The sequence below is a fragment of the Syngnathus typhle genome, linkage group LG14 (assembly GCF_033458585.1).
Source record: "Syngnathus typhle isolate RoL2023-S1 ecotype Sweden linkage group LG14, RoL_Styp_1.0, whole genome shotgun sequence".
Classification (NCBI taxonomy): Eukaryota; Metazoa; Chordata; class Actinopteri; order Syngnathiformes; family Syngnathidae; genus Syngnathus; species Syngnathus typhle.
In genome coordinates, this window is record NC_083751.1 from 323,633 (window position 1) to 341,708 (window position 18,076).

The 18,076-nt window shown below is 47.3% G+C and overlaps 3 protein-coding genes across 9 annotated transcripts; 2 read left to right on the forward strand and 1 right to left on the reverse strand.

The window, feature by feature from the left end:
* The first annotated feature begins 1,451 nt into the window (after positions 1-1,451).
* si:ch211-262h13.5 (uncharacterized protein LOC571127 homolog) lies at positions 1,452-5,060 on the forward strand. Its single transcript, XM_061298173.1, has 7 exons — positions 1,452-1,778; positions 2,270-2,380; positions 2,443-2,530; positions 2,599-2,765; positions 2,944-3,051; positions 3,499-3,585; positions 3,731-5,060. Exons 1-7 carry the CDS (start codon positions 1,545-1,547, stop codon positions 4,235-4,237), a joined length of 1,302 nt encoding a protein of 433 aa, XP_061154157.1. The 5' UTR covers positions 1,452-1,544; the 3' UTR covers positions 4,238-5,060.
* On the forward strand, positions 4,915-14,343 carry LOC133167392 (G-protein-signaling modulator 2-like). 4 transcript variants are annotated; one of them, XM_061298167.1, is made up of 17 exons: positions 4,916-5,055; positions 6,340-6,386; positions 6,467-6,593; positions 8,532-8,753; positions 8,848-8,983; positions 9,642-9,781; positions 10,033-10,156; positions 10,265-10,380; positions 10,811-10,966; positions 11,144-11,252; positions 11,463-11,613; positions 11,703-11,785; positions 11,869-12,051; positions 12,176-12,338; positions 12,691-12,876; positions 12,957-13,072; positions 13,428-14,343. In XM_061298167.1, exons 4-17 carry the CDS (start codon positions 8,533-8,535, stop codon positions 13,593-13,595), a joined length of 2,052 nt encoding a protein of 683 aa, XP_061154151.1. In that variant the 5' UTR covers positions 4,916-5,055; positions 6,340-6,386; positions 6,467-6,593; position 8,532; the 3' UTR covers positions 13,596-14,343. The 4 variants fall into 4 exon arrangements, with proteins under 4 accessions (XP_061154150.1, XP_061154151.1, XP_061154149.1 ...); XM_061298165.1 differs by having other exon boundaries at positions 6,340-6,508; XM_061298164.1 differs by lacking the exon at positions 6,467-6,593.
* mcoln3b (mucolipin TRP cation channel 3b) lies at positions 14,278-18,006 on the reverse strand. Of its 4 annotated transcripts, XM_061298170.1 has the most exons (14): positions 17,846-18,006; positions 17,375-17,667; positions 17,135-17,302; positions 16,656-16,809; positions 16,516-16,591; positions 16,344-16,440; positions 16,124-16,223; positions 15,929-16,041; positions 15,689-15,838; positions 15,518-15,619; positions 15,269-15,391; positions 14,940-15,146; positions 14,720-14,844; positions 14,278-14,598 (listed from the first exon to the last, which is right to left on the reverse strand). In XM_061298170.1, exons 2-14 carry the CDS (start codon positions 17,591-17,593, stop codon positions 14,559-14,561), a joined length of 1,674 nt encoding a protein of 557 aa, XP_061154154.1. In that variant the 5' UTR covers positions 17,594-17,667; positions 17,846-18,006; the 3' UTR covers positions 14,278-14,558. The 4 variants fall into 4 exon arrangements, with proteins under 4 accessions (XP_061154154.1, XP_061154153.1, XP_061154152.1 ...); XM_061298169.1 differs by having other exon boundaries at positions 15,269-15,619; positions 17,375-17,623; XM_061298168.1 differs by having other exon boundaries at positions 15,269-15,619.
* Positions 18,007-18,076: the final 70 nt, after the last annotated feature.

Here is an 18,076-nt window from a genome sequence, read left to right on the forward strand (position 1 = left end):
GACGTATTTGTCCTTACGCTGTATGCATTTTTCACCTGCAAAGATATCCAAGTGGGCAAACTTGCTGCTCTTCTGTTCTCTCTTCTTAATTGTGAAGGGAGCCAATGCAAATCAAATAGGCCAATGCACCAGAGCCCATATTATTCCATGAATGATTCTGTATTCTCATTTTACAACGGAGCGAAGTCTAATGAGGACTCCAGGGACGTTTGACCTCAGTGCTAAAGGTTCAAAGAATATTCACATCATGAGATATGAATGAAAGAAATCATCATTAGAAATCCCCATGCTATGAATGGCTTGGGTTGACACAACGATGCTCCTTTTCAACAAGAACTTTAATACAGATATAAGGAGTCATTGTTTGTCTATCTTTCATAACGTTGGAGAGTCCCCTTGGCTCATTCTCCCGAAAGCAGCGCTGGCCTCGGCGATCCTGTCGTTGACCTCAGGGTGGATGGAGAGGGGCTACTGCCCAGATAGGTGAACTTGTCCACTGGCTGGAGGCAGCTTTGTTCTTTTTTGCAACTGATTGTGAGAGCCAAGTTGTGGCAGGCAGGCAGGCAGGCACCTTCATTTCATTGGCATTGAGGTCAGCCAAGAAAAAGTCCCAGTCTCTTTCATGCACCGCACCTCTGTGACAGCCTGCAGGCGCCTGAGCTTGAACAGATAGTTTGCCATCCGTCCTGTACTCATTCTGGTAAACATGGCTTGCATAAACAATGAAAGTATTGCCAGGATATGAAAAGCATCTCATCTCTGCGAACAGCAGGAGTCCAAGCATGCTGTGGTGGTATCTGGAGCGCCGTCACTTGAGCCTATGAACTGGCCGTGAAGCCCAGCAGAGCAGAGCAGAGCGTCGTGTGTGCTCACATCAAAGACGGTTTGTTCTGCTGGCTTGGTGCTGGTTGGCTGGCTGGCATGGTGCTGCCATTGTGCTGCTTGAGCAGGCTCCCTCCTTCTTCTTATCTCCCCCAACAGACTGCGCTGCAACACAGTGAAGTGGCAACTGAAAAGACTACTGCTGCATGCAAGTGTGTGCACCATCCAAATGAGCCACACATTATAGGGATCGAGCTCTGCTTGTATGGGAAGAAGAAATGACTCACTTTTGCAGCCTCACAAAAAGGAGAGGAGCAACAGGGACCTCTATTGGTAGAATACACTCACTGCAACTCAGTGACTGAGTTTCCAAATAACAAGGAATGACGTCATTTCTTTGTGTGTCTTTGGTTTTTTTTGTGTTTTTTTTTTTTATTGAAACCCATGGTTAAATGCTATGTTTTTATTGTCAATGTTCAAATGACAGTGTTCATTCACAAATTTAACTCAACTTTGTCCTTGGCTTGATTTCAACATCCCTCCCTTCCTTCCTCCCTCCCTCCCTCCCTCCCTCCCTCCCTCCCTCCCTCCCTCCCTCCCTCCCTCCCTCCCTCCCTCCCTATTTTGATTCCAAAAGTCAACACGCCACCCAGCCAGACAAACAGAAAGGACCAAACTTCAGTCTCACCGGACCTGGTGCTCCAGCAGGATCCTCTGGCACCATGTCTCAATCCATCTTTCCATCATTGCTGCAGTTAGCTCTGCTTTTTCTTCAGATGCTGTGTGTAAAGGTTGAGGGGTCAGCACTGGTTCCCAGTGAACTTGCTCCAGTTCCTTGCAACGACAAGGCTGTGGAGAAGCTGTCTCGTCTGGCTCTCACCTACGTCAACGAGGATCGCGCTAATGGCTATAAGTTTGCCCTAAATCGCATCGCCAATGTCCACCTCCATGCTCAGGTGAGTGAGTGAGTGAGTGAGTGAGTGAGTGAGTGAGTGAGTGAGTGAGTGAGTGAGTGAGTGAGTGAGTGAGTGAGTGAGTGAGTGAGTGAGTGAGTGAGTGAGTGAGTGAGTGAGTGAGTGAGTGAGTGAGTGAGTGAGTGAGTGAGGCAGTGAGTGAGTGAGGCAGTGAGTGAGTGAGTGAGTGAGTGAGTGAGTGAGTGAGTGAGTGAGTGAGTGAGTGAGTGAGTGAGGCAGTGAGTGAGTGAGGCAGTGAGTGAGTGGCTGAAAAGAAAACATACTTGAAGTTATGTTTTTTGGACTACTTAACTCTTTGGAAATGTAACTCTAAGGAAATGTATCAAATCGATGCTCTGCCCAAATAGAAATGCCAACATAGTGTAGGTGAAAGGTGCACTGTCCTTCTGGTTAATCATTTGTAATATAGAATACATTGGCTGCCCCATCCTTAGTTGTCACTGATTGATTTATGATTGACTTGTGCTTGTCAGGGCCCAGCAGGTAACGTGTATTACCTTGACCTGGATGTCCTGGAAACCAAGTGTTACATCGGTAGTCCAAAACCATGGAAACGCTGCGACGTTCGACCATTCATGGAAACGGTAAGAAGCCGTCTAATTGTTGGAAGGACCGCTCAAAGGTCTTTTTGCCTTTTCCGTTGCAGCAAATCTCCGGTAACTGCAACACCACCATCCTCCACACATCGGAAGGTTACTCCTACCTGTACAGTTACGACTGCACGCTGGTGCCAGGTCAGGTATTCTTTTGCGTTCGCTCCCGACTGATTGGAATGAAGTCCCTCATGCCCTTTTCCGTTCAGACCCGGCCGAAAAGCTGCAACAGACATGTCCCACCTGCCCCGTCCTACTTCCCGTTGACAGCCAACAAGCTGTGCTGGCTGTTCAGGTGGCGCTGGCCTCCTATAAGAGTCAGTCCACTCTGGCCGCTGGCCTCGGAGTCAAGCGGATCACCCGAGCTGCCGAGCAAGTGCGCACATACCGTCGATGACCTTTGCGTGGCTGTTTGCTTGGAATTGAGCATGAGAAACACAGCAAATGTTGACGTTTGCTTAAAATGACTTGAACTCTTACTTTGCAGCACATGGTCAGTCGTGCCCTTTGTTTTTGGGAAAGGATGGTCTCACTGTACGATTGGTGTATTTCAGACAATGCCGGTGAAAGCGCGATTTGTGGAATTTACACTCCACGAGTGTCCGGAGGGAGTGACAGAAAAAGGCAACTGCCAGCGGTCGACTCCTGCTTCAGACACTGAGGTTTGCCACGAGTCCACCGCAAATATTTTAGAAATGTATTTGTGCAACTCAACGTCCTTCCAGTAATAGACGACCGCTGCCCTAGGCAGGAAAGTAAACACCCTTGGCCGCTAGATGAGAAAATACTGACGCTTTACTTATAGTAGCAGATGTTTTGCAAGGCTGGCCACACATGTCACTTTTGGGCGGTGGGCAAAAATGTCCTTTTTGGCTACATTGAGCCAAACATTTGGAACCACGGGAATCTGTGTACTTTCTGTCCATCCATTTTCAACCCCCCTGCAATCTGTGTACTTTCTGTCCATCCATTTTCAACCCCCCTGCAATCTGTGTACTTTCTGTCCAACCATTTTCAACCCCCCTTGTGCTGTTGAGGGTCAGGGCGGGTGCTGGATCCCAACTAGCGTCTATGAATGGACTAGCGCTCGTGTTCTGCTTTGCCCCTAGACTGCAGGCTTTTGTACAGCATCGGTCCATGGAGACATGCACGCTCATCCAGACATTCAAGTGTCCTGCCAGATGTTCAAAACACAGGTATGGCGCTTTTCATCATTGGTTTGTACATCACACTTGAAGGAAGTCACACGTTCCCGCGAAGCGGTCGAAATTCTATTTCTAGTCTTCTCGTCCGACAACAAGCTCGGAGTGTGAATTTGACGTGAATCTGTCCCTTCCTCAGAACGTGGACGTCCTTCGCCCACTACAGCCACAAGGTCACGACCTCCCCTTCCAGCCTGACATCCCAACGCTACCTCCATCTCATCACCCAGGAAAAGAGCAGCAGCGGCCTGCTCATTTAGACCCCACACTGCTCCCTGATCCATTTGAGCCCACATGGCTCCCTGATCCTCAACCTGCACCATTTGAGCCCACATTGCTCCCTGATCCTCAACCTGCACCATTTGAGCCCACGCACATTCTCCCCAGTCCTTCAAGGAAGCCTCCAATCACCTTCAGCTCATCTTCCAGCGAATCTGACGAAGATCTCTCATCCTCTGAGGAGCTAGGAGGCATTGTGGCTTTACGCCCACCGCTGGACTTTCACTATAAGAGGCAGGAGCGCAAGAGACGGCAGGCCTTGACGCAAGGTTCACCATCCCACAAACCAACGTTCCTGTCTGATTTCCCGAGTGGACCGTCGCCTTTCCGTTCTTGCCCTGGTCCTGCACGATACACCACGGTTTAGAAGGCCCATTGTCTGTGTGCTGTGTATTTGGTCAAGGATGGCTGCTAACAGAGTAAATACTCGGTCGTGACGTGACTCTTGCCATCGTGTAGCCAAACTAAATTCAAATGCAGGGAGATTTGGGTGGTTGGAATTTGAAGTAGGTGAGCAATTCAAGTTTGAACTCTGACTTTTGGCACCAGCGCGTTGGAAAAGAAAAAAAATCATAAAGTATTAAGGTCTCAGCAACACTAATAATGAGTATAATACCTATCTGTATCCATATTTCCACACATCCTTACAGCTTTCCATAAATCCCCATTCTTTCCCAAGGGGATTTTCCAGTTCTGAAAATTCCCACAATGTTGAGTGAGTACTGTATGAGTGGATTTGCTCTGACTGGGCTGACTTTCCATGTAGCATGCACTTACTGTGCGACAGGGGGCGGCAGAGATCTGTCTGTTCCGGTACAGGCATCTCAGGCCGGCATTTAGTTGTGTTTCTTTCTTTTATTCATTGTAGAAATCTGCTGCACGTTATGGCGTCATCAACACGACTTTAATTTCCATGTAACTTTCTTTTTCTTGAACGAAAGCCACGTGTGAACATTGGACATTTCCGATGGTCCGTGAAAGCAGCGACCGAGTTTTTAAATGAGAAGCAGATTTGGAGTTCGGGAGGCTGGGAGGAGTGGCTTGCCAAACTTCTGCCTCCGGAGCCAAACGACTAGTCGAGCAGCGACAGTAGTCTTCCTTCTTCCAGATAGATCTCGCTCGAAACACCTGGGCAGAAAAAAAAAAGAGAAAAAATACGACGCTTGAGGACTACAAGAAAAAAAGGTAAAGGCCGCAGAAGCTGCGAATAAGGCGCATGCCACTTTGTTGAGTTCCATTGAAAGCGTTTCAAAAGTTTGCCTCTCGGCTCCGTCGCGTGGAAATAGCGGTTTACTTGATTCCAAGTGTTGTGATTTATTTGAGGATTCTTTTCAAGGAGGTTTGAATGGTTTCAAGATTTACTCTGAATGACAGACAGTCCAACGGGAAACGTGATGACGTATTCCGACGAGTGTGATAGCCGACGTCATTTTTCAGCTCCTCATCGCTAAGTCATCAACTCGGGCTGCTCCAAAGAGATGAGTCATTTTTCTGTTTGACATTTGTAATCGCCCAGAGCCATTTGAGTCAACGAATGATACGGTGTTGATTGGTGTCCCAGTTTAAGAGCACACTCCAGCGTCATTCCAACGTTGCTAAAAGGGAGCAATTCCAATGCTGCCTGCCCATGATGAATGCGGCTCCTCTCGTGTCGTACGTGCTTTCCTTGTCACTTGCTTCGTCTTCCCCCCCCCCTACAAGAAGAAGTCCCGAAATCACTTGCATCACTTCTTATCCACTTGCTTAGGCGTTGGCACTGAAATGCTGATGACAAATGTCATCTTTGAATCCACAGTCATCCCTCGCTACATGGAAACCATACAAGCTGGAGTTAAATGCTGCAGGATGGAGAGCAAAACTTGCCTTTGAGCATTGATCCACCATTGATTGACAGCTATTGTTTTCTCAGACCAAAGATTTGGCTTTTCAAAGTTAACCCGAAGCCTTCAAATGATCCGCTCAACAATGGGGAGACAAACAACAAATAGAAGGCTCGAGATTTTGGCTGACATCATAGCAGAACAATTTGCCAAGCCAGCAGAATCATTTGCAAATGGTACATTCACATTCAAATGGTTTTTGCATGGACCGACTAGCAATCAATACCATTGTTCTTGCTTCGTCAGATGAACCCACTAAATCAGAGGTGCCTGTACCTTTTCCTAACTTCCTTCCTTGCAAAATGTCGTGTGTGTGGCATAGTAGTGTATTCCTTTTCTTTGGCAGGCACCACGTTGAGACCGGCGGATGACATCATGTCGTTGACCCTTTCACGCACCCACTTGCTATTGAGTGTTGCGCCATGGAGGCCTATGAATGGACTTTTTTTTTTTTTTGTAATCACTAGATTGCCTTAATTCAAACCAAAATGTCCCTAGTACATCCATCTGAAAGAATTGTGAGAGTGTGCATCCTATTCCATGTCAAGTATGTTTGACATGAGGCTTTTTTTTTTTTTTTTGTTCCAAGGTATTGTTAACAAGCTGAGACAAGCCACAGACGGAACCCATGGCCCGGTACGGCCAAGTTGCCTGCCTGCCTGCCTGCCTGCCTGCCTGCCTGCCTGCCTTTGATGAATTCCATTCTGTGCTTGCAGTCCTCGACTAACCAGTAGAGCAAGCTGACGCTCACCATCGATGTGTGTATGCTGTTGTCATTGCCCAAATACGTTTCTCGCTTGAAACAATACGCGTTAATACGTTGTGGTTGGGCATCAAAGAAAAGTAGGTCAATGTTGTCGTGATGATTCTGCTGGCTGTATATTTTCCAGGGCTTTCTTTCACCTGTTTTAGTAGCAGTTGAATCCCTCCCTAAATGCATTTCGTCTGCGCTTTGAATCTTGTATTTGAGTTTTCCTGGAGCTGGGATGTCATACTTTCCAAAAGCAATAAGTAGTAACTGTCGAGTTGTTTTTGCCGTGCGTGCATGTGACACCCATCGAAAATTTGGATGCATGGAAAATGCAGCTCAAGATTGCCTCTTTTCCTCCCCCAGTTGGCCCACTTTTTGCGCATTGGAGCAGGAATAACAAGAGATGATACATACGGATGTGGTGGCCCTTTCTTTTTGAGACGATCATTCAGGTCTGTGGAAGCACCCCCAGGACATCGTGTTGAGCAAATAGCCTTAAGGTCGAGTGGAGCCACTTAAAGTGGCTATAATTACCACTGAGATCGGACTTAATTGGAAGTGACACAAACCAATGGTTAGGCTCAGATATGCTGCTTAGTGCTAATGAGAGCAACCATCTATTCATGCCGCTTTAGGCAGCCACGCAGGCAGGCAGGCAGGCAGGCAGCCATGCAGGCAGGCAGGCTTTCTGATATTTGTCATTTGTGCTTAGCAACAACAGCCAAGTGTGGATTTGCAGCACGCTGGTTGTCCCCGGCAAGGACGGGCCGGCGGCGTGGAAGCCAATGCGAGAGTACTGAGCCGATTAAGTCCTTTTGTTTTGCTCTTAGCGCAGGTTAGCCCAGGTTAGCGCAGGTTAGCGGACCTCCGTTTAGGATGGCTGGCGGTGGTCGCTAATTGAGGCGAGCTGCCGTTTTGTTCTTTAGGACATTGTGTCATAGAGACTGCGTTATGTGTATACACATGAAGGAAGTGAAGGCAAAGGGTGTTGTTTTGAAAGAGCTCCATTTGCTTCATAGCTTGAAATGTCCTTCATGTCAGACTGCCTTAAGTGCTTTCCATTGGGAAGAAGCGGCAGCGGCAGCAGCAGCAGCAGCAGCAGCAGCAACAGGTATGTAGTCAGTCAGTCAGTCAGTCAGTCAACCGAGTTATCAACTCTGCATCAACCTTTGTTGACCTGAATGAGGTTTCTACGTTGACATCGATGAGCCAAGAGAAAGATGGCGATTTGAAAAGAGCTTGTCTGCTGCCATTAGCCTGCATTCTTCTATTGGTGACAATTTGCCATCCATCATTTGGTTGCTTGTGTTTTGGTCATTGTGGTCAAATGTGGACTACCGTCATGGAATTGACCATCCAGCTCCATGTAGACAATCACGCCTAAGGACAATTGATGTAGCACGCATGCATGTTTGTTTGTTTGATGGATATGTGAATGAATGCATACGGGGTGCCAAGTTGAACTGGAAAATGAAAGGTTGCGAGTGCAGTCGGTCTCAAAGCGATCAAATGAATTATAAGTTGGTTTGATGGAACGGACCATTTGCTCTTTCTTGGAATCGAATGACATTGAAAAGTTCCGCCTTTGGGGAGCTTTTCTGACTACTCTTGGTCTTTAAGAAATCTCTTAATGCCACATTTACCGTCCGGACTAGTTCCAATGCATTTGTACTTTGATCCCCAAAAAGCTTGCCTTGTTCTTTCCCCATGCTTCATTCCTGTTTGGCTGATGAAAGCAGTCAATTTGCAGAATCACTCAAGTGTTGGGACTTAATGCTTCTGTTCCCTCCTCACAAGTGTGTCAAATCATGTTTACTCCACTTTTCCTGCTGATGAAAACAGCATTGTACTGAGTGGTTTGGGAAATGGTTTAGAAACAAACGTGTATGTTCAAAAAGCTCAAGCATAACGGGACATTTTCTGCTTTCTTTGATTTCTATTTGACATCATTGCATAGACTAATTGACTGTATGGATCAAAGACGTACAAGGAGATTGGCCTCTCAAAGGTTGCCCAAACCGTTTGTGCAGGATGGAGCCCTCGTGTCTGGAGCTGGCCTTGGAAGGCGAAAGGCTCTGTAAGGCGGCCAATTATCGTGCCGGCGTGTCTTTCTTTGAGTCTGCCATCCAGGTGGGAACGGAGGACCTCCAAATCCTCAGCGCCATCTACAGCCAGCTCGGCAACGCTTACTTTCACTTGCAGGAGTATAACAAAGCCTTGGAGTACCATCGGCACGATCTCACGCTTACCAGGTGGGATGACGACGGTTGCTTTTTCTCAATCAAAGAAGCCAATTCGAAGCGTGCTATTCCGTCAGCTTCTAAGGTGGCCTCGTTTCTCTTTTAGGACAATTGGCGATGAAGTCGGCGAGGCCAAAGCCAGCGGCAACCTTGGCAACACGTTAAAGCTTCTAGGGCGCTATAATGAAGCCGTGGTTTGCTGCCAAAGACATTTGGACATCGCCAGAGCCATGTGTGACAAGGTGAGTCACCCACCGTTGGAGTCGACTCCTAACGTCAACTCCTTCCCCTTCCTGCTTATTTGGATTTGCTCGCTGAGGCTGCAGATATGATTCAAATGTTGAGCATTTGAAGATCCAATCATATCTGCATATCTTCAATCAGACAGGGGCAAACACAAGAAACAGGAATGGGAAGGTCTGTAGACTCCAACTTTCATTTGCTCTACTCATTTGTGGCTTGCGAGGGCCTCCGCTGTTGTTCATCTCATCCAACTTGTCCCTATCTGTGTTTGAGCCCAAAGCACACGCTGTGGTGAATTATTTCCACATCCACCGAGTGTGTGTTGATCCGTCCGTCCCAGATGCACGCCTTTGTGCACTTGTGGACACACTGGGCTTCGTTTTGGCCCTTGCTTGCATTTCATATGCTTGTACTTAAGCCACCCTTCTATGTATCAAATGGCATCGGTAAGACGTGACTCCGGATGTGCACTGTGTATTTGTTTTCTTTTGCGATTGTAAAAATGAATCCGTTGATGACTGTTTTCAGTGATCAGCCAGCCAGCAGCCACTTTGGTTTGAGAGTTCAAATTGTGCATACCGGCAACTCTACTCTACTCTACTCTGCTGTGCTGTGCTGTGCTGTGTATTTATATAACAAGCGTGCCTTGCGCTGTAGGTTGGGCAGGCCCGAGCGCAGTATAATTTTGGGAACGTCTACCACGCCAAGGGTAAAAGCATCTGCTGGTCGGGGACAGAGCCAGGAGAGTTTCCAGAGGAAGCCAGGATCGCCCTGAGGAAAGCTTCACAGTACTATGAGTGAGTCTTTCTCGACTTGATTTTTTTTTTTTCCTCCTATATTCCGTGACTCAGAGCACCAAGCAGTGCATCGTGTACAAATGGTGTGACCTTTTTCAGCATGGTCTAGATGTTTTTGCATGTGAATCTATTCAGATATGATCCCACTAAATTGTTCTCACTGGTTGCATTTGTCTTTTTCTATCCCCAAGCTAAAAAAGAAGCCACTCTGAGCAAAAGTTTGTATCAATAATTGTTGGCTGTACTTTCAGAGCCAATCTGTGCTTGGTGAAGGAGTTGGGAGATCATGCGGCCCAGGGGCGCACCTATGGGAACCTTGGCAATACCTATTATCTGCTGGGCGACTTTGAGACTGCGGTGGCAGCACATGAAAAGGTGAAGCAATCCAATCCATGTGCTTTTTGCCCGTTGACGGACGACGGACGAGGTGCCTGCCTTAACAAGGAAAACTCCTCTTGATTTGCCTTCCATTTGTTTTGCCAGCGCCTTCTGATTGCCAAAGAATTTGGAGACAAGTCTGCTGAAAGGAGGGCACACTGTAACCTTGGCAATGCTCATATATTCCTTAGCCAGTTTGAAGTGGCGGCCGGTCATTACAAGTAAGTTTGCCGTGAACCTATAATGACGATCCATCCGTAGATGGTAGATGATGCGCTGTTTGAGGTGCTTGGTAAATAGCACATCAGCTTGAAATGAATCCAAAATGATATTGCCTCTCCAGCAAGCACTCGTTGTAATTCAAATACTATTCAGATACTGGGTATGAGAGTAATTGCATAAAGGAAAAAAGAGCCGTAAGATTAACTGACAATAATGTTACATCACGATGACCAATAAATAGAAACGTCTGGAAAAACCCTTTCACCAAAGTTGACTCAAACGATGCTCTGCTCTGTAAAACGAGTCCTTAGAGAGGAAGGCCTCGGAAAAAAACAAACAAAGGAATCGAAATGGAGAGGAAAAAAATGGAATATCCGGAACATTCTTTCAGCCCGTCTTCCCCTCTGCTCTGCTTTGCTTTTCCTTCAGGAGAACTCTGCAGCTGGCCAGGCTTTTGAAGGACAAGGCGGTGGAGGCCCAAGCCTGTTACAGTCTGGGCAACACCTACACGCTCCTTCAGGACTATGAGAGAGCCATTGATTATCACCTCAAACATTTGCTCATTGCTCAGGAGCTCAACGACAGGTACAGGCAATTCCTTTGTCCTGCTTCTCAACTAGTAGCTCGTTCCAATCCAAACGAGCTGAAGTGAAGAACAACCTCAACTGGGACTGAATGTTGTCATTCACCGTGCCCATTTTCTCTGATGTGAATAACAGTCCCATGTCATGTCAAGCTGCTTTGCTCTTTGTTCTTCTTCAGGATTGGTGAAGGAAGGGCATACTGGAGTCTAGGAAACGCCCACACCGCCCTGGGGAACCACGAGCAAGCTATGCACTTTGCAGAAAAACATCTGGAAATTGCCAAAGAGGTGAGTGAGCCAGCCAGCCAGCCAGCCAGCGAGTACTGTTTACTACCACGTCCTTCCGCTCAGTCTTTGTGTAGCGGCTACATCGCCATCTAGCGCTCAAAGACGGAGCAGCGCTCACAAACTACAGTACAAATAGCTGGCTAGCTACTCTTACTTACTTATCAATCAGCTCAGATGAACTTTGGATAATGGATGGATTTATTCCTTCAGACTGGAGACCAAAGCGGTGAGGCGACTGCACGGATGAATTTGTCAGACCTCCGGCTAGTCGTGGGTCTGAAGTCCAACATCTATCCCAACATCTTCAGCAAAGCAAACACTCCTCTGTCAGCGAGCCACCAGAGTTACCTCAACATGTCGGGTAAAAACGCATTGATCGGTTACAGTTCCGTCCTACAATGGTGTTGGAAAGAGATGAAAAAGTAGCTTTGGTTGAAATGTGTGCTTTAGGGAGAAAGTCACCATCAAGGAGGCAAGGCAGTACAGAGACCCTGGACAGTCCAACTCAAACTGGAGATTTCACCTTGCATTCGGTCGGTGTACCATTGATGATATTCATGCAACAGCGAACAAAGATTCTCAAAGTCATGTTTGCGACCTTCAATGCCATTTCCAGAACTGGGAGGAAGAGAGACTCTCGAGGACTTCAAAAAATAACACCATAAAGGCTTCCACTAAGCTCTTCCTCTTCCACCGACTAAAAAGCAAGAAGCATAAAAGCAACACATTTCCAAAAGAGCAGCCTGACAACATGTCGGAGCGTTCATTGCCTGATTTGGACCCGCCGCTGTCTCCAAAGGTACTTTTGAATGGGACAGCTCAGCAGCCATGCTGTGGGGCTGCTGTCCCAAAAGACATACTATTTGGAACCCAAATGACAGACTTTGACTTGACCCTGTGACTATTGTTGCTTCTTCCCGTAGCCAGCGTCGCACGATACGATCGGGGAGGACGGCTTTTTCGACCTCCTCTCTCGTTTCCAGGGCAACCGAATGGATGACCAAAGGTGCTCCCTTTTAGACGGCTCAAGGCATCAGCCTGCCACTTCCTCTCCCTCATCTAGCCCACCTCTAGCTGAAAGGAAATGTAAGTCTGTCCCCATCTGTTTTCACACCATTCTATCCTCCGCTTTCTGTATGTAGTATGTATGACACTGACCGACCGGTAGAGTCTGTCAATCTGGCACAAGATGGTGTGAATACAGAAACTTTCCCTTAACGTCGAAAATGTTGCTATGAGGCAAGTCTAGCTGGATAGCCTGCATAGCCCAGCCCAGCCCAGCCCAGCCCGCTTTATCAATCATCAATTGGGGATGATGCTTGCTTGCTTGCTTGGTTGCATCTGGGATTGATGCAACAACCTGAAATTAGGGAGGAGTTGACTTCCCAAGTATCGTCAGCATCAGGCACTCGGTCACTGTCGTTGATTCTCTTTCTAGCTCCAGTGGCTCGCGAAACACCATTGCAGGATCCCGCTCATTTCCTGGAGCTGCTGGCCAGCTCGCAGGCCCGTCGTCTGGACGACCAACGAGTCAGCCTGAGCCATTTTCCTGGCTTGAGACTCAGCACTTGCGACCGGCCCAGTACACCCTCCACCTCCAGCGAAAACCAAGAGCCTTTGCAAGGTGCGCTGCCGAGAGACGCACCATACGATAGTTACTCCTCGCTGGCGCTCGCATTCATCTGCTTTTCCTCTGGCGGGCAGCCCCCAGTTCCAGTGCCGATCCGGCTCACACCCCCTCCCAATACAGCTGCATCCAGACCACCCTTAACCAGCCCGAGGGGGACGATGTCTTCTTTGACATGCTAGTCAAGTGCCAGGTGGGCAAAAGGCTTACGAGCTTTATTTATTGCTTCTAGCACTGCTTTTAGTTCAAGCAGAATTGATGCAGCAGAAGACCTGGTCAATTAGTCATGTGAGTCAGTGAAAAGAAAAAGTCCACACACCCCTGTTGAGATGCCAGCCAGCTCGGTGTGAATTTAAAACAATGAGGCGAAGAAAAATGATTTGAAAATGGTGGCCTTTACGTTCTACAGCACAATTCAAACATTTATTCCTTCTATATTTTCGAAAGGGAAAGCAAAAAAAACAACAAATCAATGTTTGAAGTCAATAAACATCCTGTCGACTTTTTTGACATGCTTCTTTAAGAATGATGCTGTGTGTTTACTTAAGGGTTCCAGACTGAATGACCAAAGGTGTGCGGCTCCTCCCTCTGCCACACGAGGCCCAACTGTCCCAGACGAGGATTTCTTTAGTCTCATTTTACGTTCACAATCAAACAGGATGGAGGAACAGCGGGTGGTGCCGCCGTCTGACGTCAGTCCGTCCAAACCAGACTGATGTCATGGAACAACTTCATTTTTATTATTTTTTTTACTTGTAGGATTTAAAATGCTGACCGTCTGACCTCCCTAATTGGTTTCCCTCATAATCCTGGCTCGATCAAAACGGAACAGAAAACATCAAGTAGTGGTTTCCAATGATCCGTCATAGGGCGTATGACATTTCACCAATACGTACAGAGTTGTCTCTGGTTAAGCGGCAGACTAGTGCCTCTCAATGACAATGAAAAGGGCAAAAGGAAAGGAAGAAGGCAATTTTGAACCTGACTTTGGACACTGAAAGGCCTTGGCTGGATGGATGGCCGGCCGGCCGGCTGGCTGGATGGATGGATGGCCGGCTGGCTCACTATATAGCCTGTGTTTGCCAATGCACATGTTTTGGATTGGTAAAAGATTTGCTTTTGGATGAATGTTATTTAAGTGTTCTTTTCTGGACATATGGGGGTGAGTGAGGCCGCTTTCTCCGTTTCCCCAGCGACGAATCATTTGGCAAAGGCTTGTCGGAGCATGTACTGTACCCAAATGTTTCTTTGCCAGGAATTCGTCTTTCTGAAGTATTTAAGCATGTACTGCACATTTAGTAAGTGCCATCTGCCATGAGCAATGATTTGCTTCTATAAGGAAGGACCTTAACTACGTTTTGAATTTTCCACTGATAAGGTCACAAAACTAACACCAGAAAAAATCAACTCCTTTTATTCTGATCTATTCATATATGATTCCTTTATAAAGTGACATGTCATAAACCGCTTCCATCCTCCTTTCCACATTACAAGAAATGATTCTAGACATCATCTTTGCTATAAGCATCTCTCATTTTCTTGTGAACTTTCATTCTTAAGCCAACTTGACAAATGATTTGACCTTGTAAACGGTTGATCTCTCCCATGTATTTTGTGATTTACAAAGACAAAAAAGTGCCACTTTATTTTCTCAGGCTTCAACAAGGTGAAAGAATTGGCTATTCTTCAGACGTCAACCTCTCATGATGCGCTCTGCACCTAAAATGACATCAGTATGGATTTAGTGACATCTAGCGGTAGGGCTAGGGATCGCTTTTTATTATCTTGGCCTTTTTCGAGGCAGGTGGCTCCTAAAAGCGCAAGAGCGTTTTGGACCTACTTGCTCACGCAGCGTTGAAAACAATTCTTCTTGTCGAGCCTGTAAACTCCAGAGTTTGGGAGATCTTTACACTCGGCTAGGAATCGCTGGAGTCGCGACGTCGGGATTCCACTCAGCTGCTGCTGCTGCAAACGAGTCATTGGGCTTGTGAGAACGGATGCTACGGGAAGACAGTTGGCGAACAAAAGCTCCCATTGGTCACTAGAACCATAGGTATTACCTTGATGGTGTCATAGGTGTCTGTGATGATGGTGATGAATAGACTGAGGATCATGTAGATGAAAAGTGAGACAAAGGTATAGAGGTAGACTCTGCTGAAAATCCAAATCAGGCTGCTCTTCTGTTTCATTTCTTTGAAGGTGGGGAACATGTCATCTCCATTGATGAGGGAAAACAGACACTCGGAGACTGTATTCAAGGTCCGGAACTTTGGGGAGGGTCAAAAGGAAAGACGTGCTGTTAGGGGAGGGAATGGTTGCAAGCAGAGCTAGCTGAGTTTCCTCGTCTCCGTTCGATTGGAATTGCGGCGGCCGGTCCGAGCGGCTTTACCTTTTCGTGATACGGGCCCAGGACGATCCAGCCGCAAAAGCAGTAGCTGAGGTAGATGATTCCAGCGCAGCAGATGAAACGGATAACGTTTGGAAATGCTGCCCTCAGAGTTAGGAGGAGGATCTGTGAGCAAAGGGGGTACAAAACACTTGATCGGGCCGTTCTGCTCCAGATCACACCGTCGTCGATCAGATGTGTCGCTTTAATTGCATTGACAGAAAGGCAATCTTCAAATGGGACTTTGCCTACATTGTACTTGTGAAAGTAGCCCATGTAGCGGATGACCCCAATCCAAACAAACATGGTGCCTATTCCGAGGAAGATACTGCACACGTCATAGCTCGTCAAGACCTCGGAGGGAAGAAACAAAAGACAAATCAAAGTCTGGACCACGTCCCCATTTCGGGCTACGTCCATTACCTTGGTGTAAATATCAATCTTGAGGACGGAGCCGACGATGGTTAACAGGTCGCTGGCGATGATCAGGATGTACCAGCCGTTGATAAACTCCAGCCTGTCCCCCCAGGGCACGTCTTGACCACTCTGGCTCTCGCAGAACTTTTTGTACTCCTATAGCAGCAGCAGCAGCAGCAGCAGCCAAGAGAAAAATAGCCAAAGTGAAGTGGATGACGCCTCTAGTTGTCCATTTGCCAGACTTACAAATTGCAATTGTATCCCAGTCAACACTGAGCGAAGGCAGAGCGTGAAGGAAACCATGCATGTTAGGATAATCAGGCAGTCAAACACCAGGGTCAGGTAGATGCTTCTCGGGGCTGACGGCAATAAATCAACAAGATTAGAATCGGAATCCGCAAAGTAAGCAGCGATGAACTCGGCCGAGCTCAACAAACACACAAGCTCCGGTGACTCTCCAGTCTCTGCATTCGTTGATCTCCACGTGGGTTTCCAGGTCCACCTTCATCCTGCCACTGTGCGCTCCGTTGTCCAAAGTGATCTGTCAAGCACAAAAGGAAATAGCGCCATGTACTTTGAGAGCAAGAAGGTGAACTGTTTTGGGTTCAGCTCTTCAAGCCGATATTTCATAGCAGAAAGTGCCATGCGTGTCGATACGCACAAGGATGTTGAAGTCGTAGCAGTCTGGCAGCTCTCTGTGTCTGACTGTCTGTAAATTGATGGCTTTGAGAACAAACGAGATCTTGATGGCCAGCATTCTGGAAAAGAAAGCAAACGCTCAGTCGGACCAAGTGGTGCTGCTTGCAGCCGGCGGCGGTGCTCCTGAAGGTCACCTTTTGAAGTGCAACTCCAAATGCGCCAGCACGTCTCGTGATGACGACTCGTTCGTTGGGTGGACGTCGATACAATCTGTGACGCAAAGCATGATCCAGCGTGGGACTCTTTCTTCGGGTAGACGTACGTACGTACGTACCGGTTTCCACGTGAGCGTCAATTTCAAAAGTGTCATTGCCCGGGTAGATGGTGCCGTTGCGATAAAACTCCTGACACAGCGTCAAGGGTGTGTAGACAATGCCGTTTTTCTCATACTCGTGGTTTCCTACGGTGGTGTTGTGCAGATTTGCGTACTGGAAAATAACATTTCAGGTTGTGCTCCGAGTGCAAAGAAGTTGACTGCAGCATGCAGCACTAAAGAAATGCTGCTGTTGATGACCACACAATGTCCAAAGTTCACAAGGAGTATTGTGACTTTTACCACATAAGCATGCAGTACAATAGAGCTCTGTGAATGATTTACATTCAAAGAGAAAACAGGAAGAATAGGTCAAGTCAAAATACGTCCGTCCATCCATCCACACATTGGACTAAATCAACCCATCAAGGAGATTTCAGCATTGGCTTACCTGTTGAATAACGTATCTGATGTGATCATAAAGCTCTTCTTGGACTTACCTGTTGAACAACGTATCTGATGTGATCATAAACGTCTTCTTGTCTGTAAATGGCATACGTTGCAATACCCCCATCCACATAATCTTTTAGGAAGAGATGCTGAAATGTCATCAGGTTTTCTTCCTTAAAGGTGACAACCATCTGGTTGCTCAGCCCAAACGACACCAACTAAGAAGAAGAAAGGCTTATCAGGAGGGAAGCAAGGCAAGCAAATGAGCCGTAGCCATCGGAAGTACCTGCCTGGATGGTGATGATGGCAATTTTGATGATCTGCAAAACGAGTTTCCACGGTTTCCGTCCACGGGCACGGTACTTTTCGCAAGGGTTCATGAAGTAAAATTTGATGTTCCTCCGGAGACACTCCACGTCATCCGTTTCCATTGCAATATGTTGCTGATCGGCCCAGGCAGCGTGGGACTCCCTCTCGTTCTCATGGACGCCAGCAGCAACGGACGGCATCGCTGAATAGGTCGAATGATGACGACGATGCTGATGGCAATCCAAAAGGATGACAATTTTCTCTTTATTCTTCACTGTGACAAAAGAAGATGGCATGAAGCAGCTTTTTCTTACAGCCCTAATGTTAGACCTTTCTCTCTTTCTCTCTTTCTCTCTTTCCTCCTTTCTTATTCCTACTCGCTGAATAGTCCCTGTTTCCCATGCACCCAGCACAAGATGCATTTGTAAAAGGTGCCAATGTTTCCCACTGACCTGTTGCCGTCCCGTTCAATTTGACTTGAGCAATGTGCGTGCCAGCGTCCGGGAAGATCGTTGACCTGCGAATGTTTCTTCCTCTCTTTTTTTTCTTTTCTTACCTGCGAATGTTTCAGGTGACGCTCAAAGTGGGCGTTTTGTGCGTCAGTATGAAAAGTGAAGCGTCGGACGGACGGACGGACGGACGGTATGTTGTTTGTCCCTCCCTCCCTCCCTCCCTCCCGTTGT